The sequence below is a fragment of the Ailuropoda melanoleuca genome, unplaced genomic scaffold (assembly GCF_002007445.2).
Source record: "Ailuropoda melanoleuca isolate Jingjing unplaced genomic scaffold, ASM200744v2 unplaced-scaffold11384, whole genome shotgun sequence".
Classification (NCBI taxonomy): domain Eukaryota; kingdom Metazoa; phylum Chordata; class Mammalia; order Carnivora; family Ursidae; genus Ailuropoda; species Ailuropoda melanoleuca.
This window is the reverse complement of record NW_023179820.1, coordinates 689,117-706,920: the sequence shown is the minus strand read 5'-3', so window position 1 is coordinate 706,920 and position 17,804 is coordinate 689,117. Positions and strand designations below refer to the sequence as shown.

The 17,804-nt window shown below is 40.1% G+C and overlaps 1 protein-coding gene across 12 annotated transcripts in view; it reads right to left on the bottom strand.

Moving 5' to 3' along the window:
- SPIDR (scaffold protein involved in DNA repair) overlaps positions 1–17,804 on the bottom strand; it is a 502,027-nt gene that overhangs the window by 22,823 nt on the left and 461,400 nt on the right. For 11 of the 12 annotated variants that reach the window (XR_004622658.1, XM_034650137.1, XM_034650132.1 and 8 more), the window contains 5 exons: positions 14,830–14,917; positions 13,766–13,909; positions 13,614–13,673; positions 3,516–3,702; positions 2,683–2,835 (listed from right to left, as the gene is read on the bottom strand). Coding sequence is in view for 11 of the 12 variants with exons in the window: in XM_034650137.1 (XP_034506028.1) it covers positions 2,683–2,835; positions 3,516–3,702; positions 13,614–13,673; positions 13,766–13,909; positions 14,830–14,917 (632 nt within the window). In the remaining variant the exon portion in view is untranslated. The remainder of the gene's footprint in view (positions 1–2,682; positions 2,836–3,515; positions 3,703–13,613; positions 13,674–13,765; positions 13,910–14,829; positions 14,918–17,804) is intronic. The other variant, XM_034650133.1, reaches the window with a different exon arrangement.

The following is a 17,804-nucleotide window of genomic DNA, read 5'->3' as shown; positions in this document are numbered from 1 at the left end:
AAGATTCAGGAATCTAGTAGCAGGCAAGGCTGGAGGAAATAGGCCCTCTTAGAAATTACTTTTGGAGGGGCGCCTGCGTGGCTCAGTCGTTAAGCGTCTGCCTTCGGCTCAGGGTGTGATCCCGGCGTTATGGGATCGAGCCCTGCATCGGGCTCCTCCACTGGGAGCCTGCTTCTTCCTCTCCCACTCCCCCTGCTTGTGTTCCCTCTCTCGCTGGCTGTCTCTCTTTCTCTGTCAAATAAATAAATAAAATATTTTTTTAAAAAAAGAAATTACTTTTGGAAATGTGAATTTTCGTATCCTTTTTGGAAATTAATATCTTTTAATATTAAGGACACACCAATAGTGTGGCCACTTTGGAAAACACTTACACATTTCTTCAAAAAGGCTAAGCATAGGGTTTCCCATATGACCCAGCAATTCCACCCCTAGATACATACCCAAAATTTGAAAACAGGTTGTTCAAACAAAAACTTGTCCATAAATATCCATAGCAGCACATTTACAACAGCCAAAAAGTAGAAACAACCCAATGTCCATCAACTGATGAATGGATAAAACAAGATGTGGTGCATTCATACAATGAAATATTCAGCCATAAAATGAAATGAAGTGCTGATACCTGGTACATCATGGATAACTTTGAAAACATTTTGCCAAGTGAAAGAAGCCAATCTTGAAAGACTACATAATGTGTGATTCCATGTACGTGAAATACCCAGAAAAAGCAAATCTATAAAGACAGAAAGTAGATCAGTGCTTTCCTAAGTCCAGGGTAAGGGCTGGGTGGGGGAGAGCATAATGGGGAGTGACTGACAATGGGCATGAAGTTTGTTTTTGGGATGATGACAATGTTTCTTTTTAAAGACTTTTTTTTTTTTTTTATAATCTCTACACCTAATGTGGGGCTCAAACTTACAACCTGAGATCTAGAGTTCCATGCTCTACAGACTGAATCAGCCAGGTGCACTGACAATGTTTTAAATTAGATTGTGGTGATGGTTGCACAACTCTGTGAATATACTAAAACATTTTAAATGAGTAAATTGTAGCAATGAAAGTTATACCTCAAAAAAGTTGGTTAAAAAATACATGAATCCTAAGACCCTGAAATCTTTCTGCATAGAAATCAGTAGAGATTCGTATGAAGGATGTTTATTTCAATCTTGTTTATAATTGCAAAAACAGAGAAACATCTTGGATATCTATCAGCAGAGAGACAGTTTATTAATAGGAAGGAATATTATACAACTATTAATACCCTGAGTTACATCTTTATCCACCTGGATGGACATCCCTGCTAGAGTACTAAGTGAGGAAAGCAAGTGACAGGATAATGTGTTTAATTTGCAAAGTCACACAGATGAAGGGGGCAAATGCATGTGCTTCTATGTACATGGGGTGCAGGATGGTATGTGCATGGCAGGAAATCGTTGGTCTTTCCCTTTATTCATCCTTCACTAATTCCACTGGACATGCACTACTTTTATCACTGAAAAATTTTAAAAAGTTAAAAAAGAGTATTAACGCTGTGTTCAGCACCAGACTCACATAGCTAACCAGCTACTGAAAAATCTCAGATGTATCAAAAACACCTAAACTCTCCCAGACAGCTAAGATTGTTCTCTCAAAGCTGGCCTCTCCCACCATATCCTACTCCATCAAACAGCTCTACCACTGCCTTGTTGCCTAAGCCGGAATCTCAGAAGTCATCACATACATTCTCACCCGCCATCTATGCCTTTCTCCCTCTGTACTGAATTGACTACCCAACCTGTCAGTTTCCCCCAACTAAACCCACTTCCAGATTTACTTCACTTCCTCCCTTGTCTCACATCTTGGGACTGGTGCTTGCCCTCCCACTGGTTACTACCCAAGGCCCTTTCCCTTCCATTCTGCTCTGCAGAGAAAAAACCTGCAGTACCTGCCTCTCTGTTGATGACAGAATACACTCCTGCCAGGGCCACCCACCTGGACAGTGACTGGCCCTTCAGCGTAATCTCTGGTCCCACTCCATCCAGATGCCTTTCCTGCCCGCTTCCAGACTCTGGTACTCCCCCATTCTGCCCTGTCAGCAGACGTCATATGCCTTATTCTTTTCCTGTCAGATAGTCTTCCTACCCCAACTCATTCACCTAATTGGCTACTTCCTATCCTTCAGATCTTAGCACAAGGCTCCTGTCCCTGGGGAAACTACACTGAGATTCCTGACAAGGTGAGGTCCCAGCAATCAGCACCTGGAGCCCTCGGAACATTGCAGTTCTTTTTTTTTTTTTAATTTTTATTTATTTATTCAACAGAGATAGAGACAGCCAGTGAGAGAGGGAACACAAGCAGAGGGAGTGAGAGAGGAAGAAGCAGGCTCATAGCAGAGGAGCCTGATGTGTGGCTCGATCCCGTAACACCGGGATTACGCTCTGAGCTGAAGGCAGATGCTTAACCGCTGTGCCACCCAGGCGCCCCGGAACATTGCAGTTCTATACCTGATTCTGTGAACAGCTCATTGAGGTCTTTCTATACACAACAGAAGTCTAAGAGGCAAGAACCTCTTCTGATTTTGTTCCTTAGATATCCAAAGTCGGGAACAGGTCAGACATAAAAACTTGTTGAATAAATAAAAAGAATATGAAGTATCATATTAAAAAAATATAAATACCATTTCCACCAGGATTGACTGCCCACCTTGAATGCTGCAAATGGAGTTGACCTGAGTGACAGAATCCAGTTCATTGAGCTTCACAGGGCCAGTCAGTTCACAGGAGCGAGCACTGGAGTCCATACCCAAAAGGGGCTTTTGAAGCAAGAGGACACTTCGTTCAACACAAACAATCCGACCTGCCAACAGACACTTCAGGTTATTGAAGCACCGAAGAAAAAAGTGAGTTCTCCTGCCAGTAAAGACAGTGTCCTTTACCAACCCCCCTGGGGGCAGAGGGCAGAGTTTTGCGGACCATCCATTGTATCCAATGACACATGCACTGTACGGAAAGGAAGTGCTAAAGCCACCAGTGCGCTAAGCGGGGAAAGCACACAAAACCAGATTCAAATTCATTTTAGAAAGGTGAATTTTGTGGTATGCAAATTATAGCTCAACAAAATAAAATAGAAATGTATAGTTTGGGCAGGATTCTAGTTTGATTCCTGGAAACAAAGAGCTAACTAATCTAATTTATAATGTTCCAGCTTTTGTTTGTTTTAAAAAATGATGTTCCAGGCAATGGCTTCAAGTGGCTTCTGCACCTGTAAAGTGTGCAACCAAGAGACAATCCTTGAGTGACCAATGGCATCTTTCACAGGGAGTGTCAGCCCTGCAGGGGTTCTGGTTCTGTCCAGGTGGCCATGACAGGGGCTAGTGAAATCAGGGCTGGAACCATGGGCCTCTTCCACTCCATGTGCCATGTCCACAACTGGCTTCATGGAGGGCCCAGCAGTTCCAGAGTAAGGGAAAGCCACAATGCCATTTTATGGCATCTATCAGTCACCACTGGGTCAAAGCTGTGAAGAAGAAAGCATACCCTGGGCTCGGAGAGTGTCCCTGAAGAGAAAGCTGTGAGAGACAGCCCCAGTGAGCGCTTCCAGGACTTCCTGGCTCAACACACATGAGGGGGCCACACAGACTGTCACGGTTTTGGGGAGACCAGAGTTATTCTCATCCTGCATCTGCAGGGTGACATCAGTCACCATCAGCCAAATCTCCCTTTGCTGCGGAGGAAGCAAACTGTTTAGCTATAATTCAAAGACACAGTCAAGTCTATTAACTTTAAAAGCTATTCTTCTATCCAAAATTTTAAAAAACCAATTATGTTAGATGATTATTACTAACAATTTTAGTTATCATTCCAACAAATATTTTCAAATATACAATAGATTATGCATATCTTGGTCACTAGCCCCCATTGACATGGCTATGCCCTGACAGCCCAAACCCTATACCTGTTTAAAGGGCTCTTTTACTGGAATATAATCTGCCCTTCCCTAGCACTTGTCCTTGAACTACTCAGGGAGATTTCATTGCTTTGTTCCTCCAGATCTCATGTTCCCATACCTAGGATGTTAATTACCATATTGTTTTATATTTAGTCCATACACATTCTTCTTTCCTGTTAGATGTAAGTTTCCTAAGGTTCAGACATTGTTATGAACTGAATGTTTGTATCTACCCCAATTCATATGCTGAAGTCCTAACCTCCAATGTGATAATAGTAGGTAGGGTCTTTAGGAGGTAATTAGGTTACAAGCCTGGAGCCCTCATGATGGGATTGTCTTTCCAAGACATGAGAGAGTTTGTTTTCTCACTCTGCTCTCCACATTGTGAGGATGCAAGGAGATACCCTATTGTAAACCAAGAGAGCCCTCACTAAGAACCTGACCTGTTGGCACCTTGATCTCAGACTTCAATACTCCAGACCTGTGAGAAAGAAACTGTTGCAGTTTAAGCCACGCAGTGTATGGAATTTTGCCATAGCAGCCCAAGCTGACTAAGACAGGAGTACTTGTTACTTGCCCTCAGATTTTGTATAGGGCTCTGATATAAAGTAGGTATAAAATATTTGTTGTATCTGCAACAAATTTACTTTTACTTTTTAGGTTTTTTTAATGTTTTTTTCTTTTTCATTTAAATACAATTTTGTTAACATACTGTATTATTAGTTTCAGGGGTAGAATTTAGTTTTTCATCAGTTGCAATATAAGACCCAGTGCTCATTAAATCAAGTGCCCTCCTTAATGCCCATCAACCAGTTAACCTATCCAACCAACCACCTCCCCTCCAACAACACTCAGTTTGTTTCCTACAGTTAAGAGTCTCTTATGGTTTGACTCCCTCTCTGTTTTCATCTTATTTTGTTTTTCCTTCCCTTTCCTTCCCCTTCCTTCCCTTTCCTTCCACTATGTTCATGTTCTGTTTTTCAAATTCTACATATGAGTGAAACCATGGGATATTTGTCTTTCTCTGACTGAGTTATTTCCCTTAGCATAACCCTCTAGTTCCATCCATATCATTGTGAATGGCAAGATTCCATTCTTTTTGATGCCTGAGTAATATTCCATTGCATATTATACCCCACATCTTTATCCATTCCTCTGCCAATGGACACTGCTCTTTTTACAGTTTGGCTATTGTGAACACTGCTGCTATAAACATTACATAGCAGGTGCTCCCTCTGATCACTGTTTTTATCCGTTGGATAACTGCAACTGCTGGGTCATAGAGTAATTCTGTTCTTAACTTTTTGAGGAACCTCCATACTGTTTCCCAGAGTGGCTGCACCAGTTTGCATTCCCAATGGTGTTAGAGGGTTTCCCTTTCTCCGCATCCTCACCAACATCTGTTGTTTCCTGAGTTGTTAATTTCATCCATTCTGACTGGTGTGAGGTGGTATCTCATTGTGGTTTTGATTTGTATTTCCCTGATGCCGAGTGATGTGGAGCATGTTTTCATGTGTCTGTTGGCCATTTGTATGTCTTCTTTGGAGAAATATCTGTTCATGTCTTCTGCCAATTTCTTGACTGGATTATTTGTTTTTTGGGTGTTAAGTTTGATACATTCTTCATAGATTTTGGATACTAGCCCTTTATCTGATAAGGCATTTGCAAGTATCTTCTTCCTTTCCACAGGTTTCCTTCTAGTCTTGTCGACTGTTTCCTTTGCTTTGCAAAGCTTTTTATCCGATGAGGTCCCAATAGTTCATTTTTGCTTTTGTTTCCCTAGCCTTTGGAGATGTATCTAGCAAGAGTTGCTATGGCTGAGGTCAAGAGGTTGCTGCCTGTGTTCTCCTCTAGGATTTTGACAGATTCCTGTCTCACATTTAGGTCTTTCAACCATTTTGACTTTATTATTGTGTATGGTGTAAGAAAGTGGTCCAGTTTCATTCTTCTGCAAGTGGCTGTCCAATTTTCCCAACACCATTTGTTGAAGACACTGTCTTTTTTCCACTGGATGTTCTTTCCTGCTTTTTGAAGATTAGTTTACCATAGAGTTGAGGTCCATTTGTGGGTTCTTTGTTCTGTTCCATCGAACTCTGTGTCTGTTTTTGTGCCAGTACCACACTGTCTTGATGATTATAGCTTTGTAATACAGCTTGAGGTCCAGAATTGTGATGCATCCAGCTTTGGTTTTCTCTTTCAGCATTCATTGGCTATTTGGGGTCTTTTCTGTTTCCACATAAATTATAGGATTGTTTGTTCCAGCTCTGTGAAAAATGTTGACGGTATTTTGATAGAGATTGTACAGAATATGTAGATTGCTTTGGGCAGCATAGACATTTTAACAATATTTGTTCTTTCAGTCCATTAGCATGGAATGTTTTACAATTTCTATCTTCCTCAATTTCATTTATAAATACTCTATACTTTTCAGAGTACAGATTCTTTACCTCTTTGGTTAGATCCTAGGCACCTTCTGGTTTTTGGTGCAACTATAAATGGGATCGATTCCTTGATTTCTCCTTCCTCTGCCTCATTGTTAGTGCATAGAAATGCAACTGACTTCTGTGCACTGATTTTATATCCTGGGACTTTGCTGAATTCCTATCTCAGTTCTCACAATTTTTTGGTGGGGTCTTTTGGGTTTTCTATAGAGAGTATCATGTCATCTGCGACGAGCAAGAGTTTGAATTCTTTGTTGATCTGGATGCCTTTTATTTCTTTTTGTTGGCTGATCACTGAGGCTAGGACTTCCAGTACTATGTAGAACAACTGTGCCGAGAGTTAACATCCCTGTCATGTTCCTGACCTTAAGGGAAAAGTTCTGAGTTTTCCCCATTGAGGATGATATTCGCTGTGGGTCTTTTGTATATGGCTTTCATGATATTGAGGTACACTCCCTCTATCCCTACACCAAGGGGAGTTTAATCAAGAAAGGATGCTGCATTTTGTCAAATGCTTTTTTTGCACCAAGTGAGAGGATCATATGGTTCTTGTCTTTTCTTTTATTAATGTGGTGTATCACACTGATTAACTTGCAGATATTGAACCACCCCTGCAGGCCAGGAATAAATCCCACTTGGTCGTGGTGAATAATCCTTTCAATGTACTATTGGATCCTATTAGCTACTATCTTGGTGAGAATTTTTGCATTCATGTTCATCAGGAATATTGGTCTGTAATTCTTTTAGTGGGGTCTTCCGTTTTGGGATCAAGGTAATGCTGGCCTCAAAGGATGAGTCTGGAAGTTTTCCTTCCATTTCTATTTTTTGAAACAGTTTTAGAAGAATTGGCATTAATTCCTCTTTAAATGTTTGGTAGAATTCCCCTGGGAAGCCTTCTGGCCCTGGACTCATTTGTTGGGTGATTTTTGATTACTGATTTAATTTCTTTGATTGTTATGGGTCTGTTCAGGTTTTCTATTTCTTCCTGTTTCGAGTTGGGGTAGTTTATATGTTTCTAGAAATGCATCCATTTCTTCCAGATTGCCTAATTTGTTAGCATATAATTGCTCATAATATTCTCTTATAATTATTTGTATTCTTTGGTGTTGGTTGTGATCGCTCCTCTTTCATTCATGATTTTGTTATTTGGGTCCTTTCTCTTTTCTTTTTGATAAGTCTGGCTAGGGGTTTATCAATCTTATTAATTCTTTCAAGGAACTAGCTCCTAGTTTCATTGATTTGTTCTACTGTTTTTCCGATTTCTGTATCATTGATTTCTGCTCTAATCTTTATTATGGATTTAGGCTTTATTTGCTGTTCTTTCTCTAGCTCCTTTAGGTTAGGTTGTGTATTTGAGACTTTTCCTATTTCTTGAGAAAGGCCTGTATTGCTATATACTTCCCTCTTAGGACCACTTTGCTGCATCTCAAAGGTTCTGAACAGTTGTGTCTTCATTTTCATTTGTTTCCATGTATATTTTAAACCCTCCTTTAATATCCTGGTTGACCCAATCATTCTTTAGTAGAATGTTCTTCAGCCTCCGTGTATTTGTGGTCCTTCCAATTTTTTTCTTGTGGTTGACTTCAACTTTAATAGCATTGTGGTCTGAAAATATGCACGGTATGATCTTCATCTTTTTGTACCAGTTGAAACCTGATTTGTGACCCATTACATGATCTATTCTGGAGAATGTTCCATGAGCACTTGAGAAGATTCTGCTGCTTCAGGTTGAAATTCTCTGAGTATATCTGTGAACTCCATCTGGCCCAGTGTGTCACTGAAATCCCTTGTTTCATTCTTGATCTTCTGCTTAGATGATGTGTCCATTGTTCTGAGTGGGGTGTTAAATCCCCCACTATTATTGTAGTATTATAAATGAGTTTCTTTCTTTCTTTCTTTCTTTCTTTTTTTAAGATTTTATTCATTTAGTTATGAGAGAGAGAGAGAGAGAATAAGCAGTGGCGGGGGTGGGGCAGAGAGAGAGAGAAAGGGAGAAACTGACTCCCTATCAAGCCGGAAGCCTGACTCAGGGCTCAATCTTAGGACCCAGAGATCATGACCTGAGCTGAAGGCAGATGCCTAACCAACTGAGCCACCCAGGCACCCCTATCAATGAGTTTCTTTAATTTTGTTATTAATTGGTTTTTATGTTTGGCTATCCCCAAGATAGGGACATAAATATTTACAATGGTTAGATCTTGTTGGATAGACCCTTTTAATATGATATAGTGTCCTTCTTCATCTCTTATTACAGGCTTTGGTTTAAAATCTAGTTTGTCTGATATAAGGATGGCTACTCCAGGCTTTCTTTTGATATCCATTGGCATGATAAATGGTTCTCCACTCCCTCCCTTTCAATCTGGAGTTGTCTTTGGGTCTAAAATGAGTCTCTTGTAAGCAGCATATTGATGGGTCTTTTTTTTTTTTTATCCATTCTGCTACCCTATGTCTTTTGATTGGAGCATTTAGTCCATTTACATTCAGAGTAATTCTCGAAAGATATGAAGTTAGTGCCACTATAAAGTTGTTATTCCTGTAGATCGTCTCTGTTCCTTTCTGGTCTTTGTTACTTTTGGGCTCTCTCTTCACTGAAGGGATCCCCTTTAATGTTTCTTGCAGGGCTGGTTTAGTGTTCACAAATTCCTTTAGTATTTTTTTGTCCTGAAAACTCTTACTTTTCATACACTTGTTAGTTAATTTAAGAGTGGAGAAGCCTAGAAAAAAACACATTTTTTTCCCTTCAAGTTTTTGTTTAATTACTGTTAGTTAACATATAGTGTAATATTAGTTTCAGGTGCAGAATTTAGTGATTCACCACTTACATACAATACCCGGTGTTCATCATAAGTGCCTTCCTTAATACCCATCACCCATTTAGCCAATCCCCCCACCCACCTCCTGTCCAAAAACTCTCAGTTCTTTCTTATAGTTACAGTCTGTTTTCTAGGCAGCTATTTCTGCCCATGGGTCAAGTCCCCATGCTTTAAGTTAAAAAAAAAATATGTTTTCTAGTTTGCCTTTTTCTTTTTTTCCCCTTCACTTGTTTCGTTTCTCAAATTTCACATATGAGTTAAACCATATGGTATTCTTCTGTCTCTGACTGACTTACTTCACTTAGCATAATACCCTCTAGCTCCCTCCATCCACGTTGTTGCAATGAGAAGATATCATACTTCTTGATGGCTGAGTAATATTCCATTGTGTATATAGACCACATCTTCTTTATCCATTCATCAGTTGATGGACACTTGGGCTCTTTCCATAATTTGGCTATTGTTGATAGCTGCTATAAACATCGGGGTGCAGATGCCCCTTCAAATCTGTATTTTTGATTCCTTTGGATAAATACCTAGTAGTACAACTACGGGATCATAGGGTAATTCTGTTTTTAACTTTTTGAGGAACATCCATACTGTTTTCCATTGTGGCTGGACCAGCTTGCATTCTCATCAACAGTGTAAGAGGGTTCCCCTTTCTCTGCATCCTGCCAAAACCTGTTGTTTCCTGTGTTTTAATTTTAGCCATTCTGACAGGTGTGAGGTGGTATCTCATTATAGTTTTGATTTGTATTTTCCTATCGATGAGTGATGTTGCATCTTATAAAACACCATCTTAATCAATTGATAAAATATCACAGCGCTGGGACAAATCAACTGTGTGCCTCCTGATATAAAGACAGTATTTTTAGGTGGTATTCCTGACAAAGATGCATAACTTGAATCTATTCATGTGATAACACCAGGATAATCTAAATGGAGAGATGTTCTATTAAGTACTGATCTCTCGTCTTAAAAACTGTCAAGGTCATAAAAGATAAGCCAAGATGCAGAAATATTCCATCTGAAGAAGAAAGAGACATGACATCTAAGTGCAGTGCATGACACTATATTGGACTGTGGAGTTATAAATGATTTGGGGGGAACAACTAGCAAAATCACATTTTAAAAAATGGTAGATATCTCAGGAAGGGCAAAGATTTCTACAAGATTATCTGCAGTTGGGAGTTTTTCTGACAACCTTCAAAGACTTTAGATACTTTTTGTAAATACCCTGGATTTGGCTTACTATCTCTTTTTCAATCTCTTGATGAGCCAAAATTGTCTAATTTCCTTTGAAATTAACTATCAAATTATCTTTACCACTGGGATGCCCTCTGTAAAAAGATACAAATAACCAATTAATTCAAAGCAGTGCTACCAATCTAATTGCTGTAATTTTATTAAAAATAGATCTGTTCCATACAAAAATGCCCAATTAATTCTGACACAGTCACAGAAGCAATTCAACAGAGGAAAGACAGCCTATCAACAAATAATGCTGTAACAACTGGACATCCATAGGCAAAAAAGAGGAACCTTGACATAAAAAAAAATTAACTGAAAATGCAGTGTGGATTCAAATGTAAAATTATAATTTTTCTAGAAAAGAACATAAAAGATAAACTTTGGGACCAAAAACTAGGCAAAAGGGCTTGACTTGCCTTAGACTCTATGACAAAAGCATGATCTATAAGAGGGCAGATTAATAAATTTGCATAAAAATGAAAAACTCTGCTCTGCAAACCCCTGTTGAAAGGATGAAAACACAAATTACAGACCATAAGAAATATTTGCAAGTCATATATCCGACAAGGGCTTTGTACACAGAATATATAAAGAACTTCCAAATTCAGCAGTAAACAAAGAAATAATCCAAAAAGAAAATGGGCAAAAGACCTGTATAGACCTTTCACCAAAGAAGTTATACAGATGGCAAATAAACACCAGTAGTTCTCTGGATGAATCTCTAGGGTCGACGACAACAACAACCACCACCAAATACCTCCCAGACGAGCTGTTACAGGTCCAATTGTGTCCCTCTAAAAAGATCAACTGAAGTCCTAACTCTAGTACCTCAGAATGTGACCTAATTTGGAAATAAGGTCTTTACAAATTTAACCAAGTCAAGATGAAATCGTGACAGCAGGCCCTCATCCAATCTGACTGGTGTCCTTATAAAAAAGGAAATTTGGACACTGACAGGCACAGAGGGAAGACCACGTGAAGATACATAGGGTGAAGATGGCCATGTGCCTGGGGTGATGTGTATAGAAAGCCAAGCAGGGCCAAGGATTGCTGGCAAGCACTAGAAGCTGGAATAGGCAAGGGAGGATTTTCCCTAAAGCCATCATAGAGAGCATGGCCCTGCTGACATCATGATTTCAGACTTCTAGCCCCCACAGGTGTGAAATGATAAATTTCTGTTGTTTTAAGAAATCTAGTTTTGGTACTTTGTGCAGCTGGCCCAGGAAACAACACTGATATATATTGCATGGTTTCATTTGTATAATGATCATGAAATAACATAATTATAATGATGACACCAGATTAGTGCTGCTGTCAGTTTCTTGGTTTGGGTGTTGTATGGTGGCTATTGTGGGCATGGGGTGTTAGTACGGGAGAGGGTGTACACTGTATATTTCTTTGAAGCCTATTGTCAATCTATATTACCATGAGTCTAAAAAGTTAGAATAATTTTATTCAAAATAAAAGTTAAGGGGATGCCTGGCTGGTCCAGTTAGTAGAGCATGTAACTCTTGATCTTGGGGTTATAAGTTTGAGCCACAGGCTGGGTGTAGAGATTACTTAAAAATCTTAAAAAAAAAAAAAAAAGTTAAATACAAAAAATATGTCTTTCATTTGCATGACTTAGCCATTTGTATTATGGAAATACAACTGAATCTTCTTTGATAACTCAGGTTTCTTGCAGTGACTCATTGTGCCATTCTTAAAGTCAACTGTCACGTAGAATGTATAGGTGATTGACTTGACCACACAGTGGCCCTGGGACTTAGCTTATTTCAATTTCTCCCTGAGGAAGTTGGTTTCTGGCGATTCTGTCCCACAAAAACACAAACCAGGAGGTAGAAAATTTTAGTGCACTGAGGAATTTGTTCCATTGACTTCCTAAGTACCACTAGTTCTTTGGTACACACACCCACTGAAACCCATACTTGTTGGCAGGCTGCACCCACGCTAGTGGAAGCATATTTCTTGGCAGAAAACTTGGGACAGGAGGGTATCAGCGTTTTCAACCAGCCACAAGGCAGGGGTCCTTCACTGGAGTGAGGCAGATGATCTGCAGTTTGTCTTTCTCTGTCCTAGGGCTCCCTTCCACTGGGGGTGTTGTCGAGACTAGCAATGGTGTATCTGACACCTGTTGTTTATTTTCCACCTCTGCTGTCAGCTGGGGCTTTGAGCAGGTGAGGCTCTGTGGGCAGGAACACGTGGTATATTGCCCGAGGACAGTATTCTATCTGCAGAGTAAATGGCAGCTGCACAGTGAACCACCGTCTGATGTCACAGCCCTACAACCTGGAATGTGTGTTAGAATAACAGGAATATGCCAGATGCCAAGCATGTCTTAACATACTGAGCGACCTGCAGATGGTGGGTGGGGGAATTTGCAGTCAGCTCTCAGTTCGCTTCAGGGTTGGAAGGTAAGAGACACATCAGGTGCCTGGACCTCATCTTCACTATGGGCCTGTCGAGCCAAATTCTGGGACGGTTCATAGGAAACGCTGTGACTGACTATGTCAATCACTCTCTTATTCCTCAGGAGAGGTACCAATTCACTAAAAGGTGAACAGAGAAAAGGAAAACGAGGATTGAACAATGGGATGTTCTGTATACCTCAGGTGACAGACTTGCAAGGATGTACCTCTCTGAGTTAAGGTCAACCAGAGGTTTCTTTCTTGCAGAACTTACACCATATGCTCAGCTTGCCAAAAACATTCCCGTCTCTTGTCTGTTTCTTGCTGATCTGTTGAGTGGGAAGGCAGCAAACAAGCAGCTCCTTTAGGCTGCAGCTCCCCAGCACTCCTGAAACCTCCCAGGGGCTTCCTTCCCCTATTGATGGCTCAGAGCTGTTGGACAGTTCTGACAGGGGCTAACCTCAATACTGAGATTCCCTCTTCCACCTCCTTTCTTTCCTTTCTACAATCTGTGTGCCAGAAAGGAACTCACAGTGCTGCGCTGTGAACCTTTCAGATGACCTATGCCTAAGTTGTTTCATACCCAGTACTTACCACAGTGGCTGGCAGGCAGCGCCTGCACAAGGAATGGATTAATGGCCTCAGCATGGATCACAATACATGGATTTTTAAAAATGCTTTTCTATTTTAGCGCCCCATTAATTTCTATGAGGTTACCCTTAATAAACTTTATAACACCTTATCAGAAAGAGAAAGGAAGAGGGACTGATTACCTGTGGTCTTTGATAAATCACTCTGGCATAGAAACTGCAACGGGTACTAAGATCATTAGTCTGAAAAGGCATTGAAAATGATTAGAACATCACACAAAGCACACAAATACAGTAAAAATAATTACAGACCCTATTACAAACACAGATGTTACCTGGACAATTTCTCTTAGGAAGCGGGGAACTGGAGGCTGGTAAAGCTTACAGATGGGGTCTTCAATTATATCAATTTGCCCCACATTTGGATGAGCTGTGAGGATGTAACAGAAGCTAGGAGGAGGCACATGAGTTTCTACCTGCTTAAAAAGAAGGCAAAGGTAGAACATAAATTCAAATTCACTATGAAAATCTAATCTTTCATATACAGATATTTATTCACAGATGCATTCTATTTCTCTCGAAGGTTGTATAAGAAATAGATTATGTTGTTTATCTCTAGGACCAAGCATACGAACTTTTATACTTTTTGAATTTACTACGGATTCAAGACTTTATTTAAAAAATTCATTCTTCAGAGTATTCTTGAAAAAATGATTTAGAAACTTTTTACTCTTAAATAATCAAGAATTGGGCATTTTGACAATTATTTTCCTGGCCTAGCCCTGTATAGAGTCATAGTTTTAGCAGTCTGCTAGGAAGTTAGCTATCATACAAACAAGACAGCCCCCGCTTTCAGCTTTGGGTGCTATGGCCCAAAGTAGCCGCTGGCCAGTCTGCTGGATAAAACTCAGGATGGAGAAGAAGTGACACATTTTAATCAGTTTTCCTACATGTGAGCAACTACCATAAACAATTTTATGTAGCAGGAAAACGGAAATCCATGATGGTTGAAAGAATATCCATGGAGTTTATTTATTAGGTAATGTGAGTTTGTGCTCTAATTGGTAACTGAGCATTGGTTCTAATAGTGATTGAGAGATGGTGGGGAAAATATCTTAATTAGGATGAGGCTAAGACACTAATTGCTGCAATGGCATGCAATGGCTGTGGTTTAAAAACACTGCTGTAAATTAACCTCAAGAAGAATGGAGTATGGCATAAGCAGAGAAAGCAGCCAGTCTGGACTTTGGAGTGAGGTGAGCAAGTCTGAATCTCTGTCCTCCTGGCTCATAGTCACTGGACCTCCCCTTTCCAGGGATGTGGACTATGGGTGGGCCTGGCTCAGCAGTTGGCATAGAGCAGGCAGTGACCAGAGGAAGCTTGTCAGATGCTGGCTTACCACTTCACAGGCTCGGCCATGGCCAGGGGCTTTCAGAGGCATCACTGGAGGCCACATTGTATCGATCAAACTGAAAAGCCCTGCTGTCCTGGAAAAAGAAAAGATGTTGTCCATAGTATTCATCACTTCAGTGCCTCTTTATGAGCTGGTCGTATGCAGTTTTGCTTAACAGACACCATCCGTAATGCCAAGGAGACACCATTCAGGATGTGTGGTGATTCAGATGGGGAAGACAGTGTCACACAGACTGACAGGCCTTTGAAACCACACAAGAATAGGAAGGATATTGTTCATTAAATTATGATACAGTTCCCAATGAAATATTTTAAAGCCATTGAAATGGTTACATAGAAAATATTTAAAGACATGAAAAAATGTTTCTGATACCTTGCTAAGTGAAAAGCAGGCAACAAATTATAATGTCCTTAGGGATATATCTATGCATGTACCTACATGTAATAAGCCAAAGGAAAAAGAGACTGAAAGATATAAAATGATTTTAGTGGGTATCTGAGTAGAGCTTAGAAGTGATAATCACTTTCATCATTTGGCTTTTATGTGTTTGCTATCTTTTTCCAAAATAGGTATGCGTTACTCACATGAGAAGAAAATTATCTATTTTTCTTTATTGTATTATGTTAGTCACCATACAGTACATCCTTAGTTTTTGATGTAAAGTTCCATGATTAATTACTTGCGTATAACACCCAGTGCACCATGCAATACCTGCCGTCCTTAATACCCATTACCGGCCTATCCCATTCCCCCATGCCCCTCCCCTCTGAAGCCCTCAGTTTGATTCCCAGAGTCCATAATCTCTCATGGTTCATTCCCCCTTCTTTTTACCCCCACTTTCTTCTTCCCTTTCTTCTCCTACCCATCTCCCTGCTATTTTTTATGTTCCATAAATGAGTGAAACCATTGATGATTGTCTTTCTCTGCTTGACTTATTTCACTTAGCATTATCTCCTCCAGTCNATCTCCTCCAGTGCCGTCCATGTTGCAGCAAATGTTGAGAAATCATTCTTTTTGATGGCTGAGTAATATTACATTGTATATATGGACCACATCTTCATAAACCAGACATCTGTTAAAGGGCATCTCGGCTCCTCCCATATTTAGCTATTGTGGACAGTGCTCTATGAACATTGGGGTGCTTAAAGCCCTTCTTTCACTACATCTGTATCTTCGGGGTAAAGACCCAGTAGTGCAATTGCTGGATCATAGGGTAGCTCAATTTTTAACTTTTTAAGGGACCTCCACACTGTTTTCCAAAGTGGCTGTACCAATTTGCATTCCCACCAGCAATGTAGGAGAGATCCCCTTTCTCCACATCCTCTACAACAATGGTTTCCTGCCTTGTCCATTTTTGCCATTCTAACTGGCGTAAGGTGTTATCTCGGTGTGCTTTTGATTTGAATTTCTCTGATGGCTAATGATTTTGAACATTTTTTCATGTGTCTGTTAGCCATTTGTATGGCTTCATTGGAAAAGTGTCTGTGCATATCTTCTGTCCATTTTTGATTTGATTATTTGTTTCTCGTGTATTGAGCTTGAGAAGTTATTTATAGATGGTGGATACCAGTCTTTTATCTGTAGTGTCATTCGCAAATATCTTCTCCCATTCCGTGGGCTGCCTCTTAGTTTTTTTGACGGTTTCCTTGGCTCTGCAGAAGCTTTTTATTTTGATGAAGTCCCAAAAGTTCATTCTTTCTTTTGTTTCTCTTGCCTTTGGAGATGTGTCATGAAAAATGTTGCTGTGGCCGATGTCATAGAGGTTGCTGCCTATGTTCACCTCTAGAATTTCGATGGATTCCTGTCTCACATTGAGGTCTTTCATCCACTTGGAGTTTATCTTTGTGTATGGTGTGAGTAGTCAAGTTTCATTCTTTTGCATGTAGCTGTCCAATTTTCCCAGCACCATTTATTGAAGAGACTGTCTTTTTTCCACCGGATGTTTTTTCCTGCTTTATCAAAGATTAGTTGCCCAAAGAGCCGAGGGTCCATTTCTGGGTTCTCTATTCTGTTCCATTGGTCTATGTGTCTGTTTTTGTGCCAGTACCATGCTGTCTTGGTGATCACAGCTTTGTAGTACAGCTTGAAATCTGGCAACGTGATGCCCCCAGCCTTGTTTTTCCTTTTCAACAATCCCTTGGCGATTCGGGGCGTTTTCTGGTTCCACACAAATTTAAGGGATGTTTGTTCCAGTTCTTTGAAAAATGTGATCGGTATTTTGATCGGGATAGCATTGAAAGTGTAGATTGCTCCGGGTAGCATAGACATTTTAACTATGTTAATTGTTCCGATCCATGAGCATGGAATATTTTTCCATCTTTTTGTGTCTTCTTCAATGTCTTTCAAGAGTGATTTGTAGTTTCTAGAATATAGATCCTTTACGTCTCTGGTTAAGTTAATTCTGAGGTAACGTATGGTTTTTGGTGCTATTGTAAATGGGATGGATTCCCTGATTTCTCTTTCTTCAGTCTCATTGTTCATGTATAGAAATGCAACCGATTTCTGAGCATTGATTTTGTATCCTGCACATTACTGAATTGCTCTATAACTTCTAATAGTTTGGGAGTGGATTCTTTTGGGTTTTCCATATAGAGTATCATGTCATCTGCGAAGAGAGACAGTTTGACTTCTTCTTTGCAAATTTGGATACCTTTGATCCCTTTTTGTTGTCTGATTGCTGTTGCAAGGACTTCTAGTACTATGGTGAATAATAATGGCGAGACTGGGCTTCCTTGTCGTGTTCCTGATCTTAAGGGAAAGGCTTCCAGGTTTTCCCCATTGAGAATGATATTNCGAGACTGGGCTTCCTTGTCGTGTTCCTGATCTTAAGGGAAAGGCTTCCAGGTTTTCCCCATTGAGAATGATATTCGCTGTAGGCTTTTCATAGACGGTTTTTATGAGATTGAGGATTGTACCCTCTATCCCTACACTCTGAAGTGTTTTAATCAGGAAAGGATGCT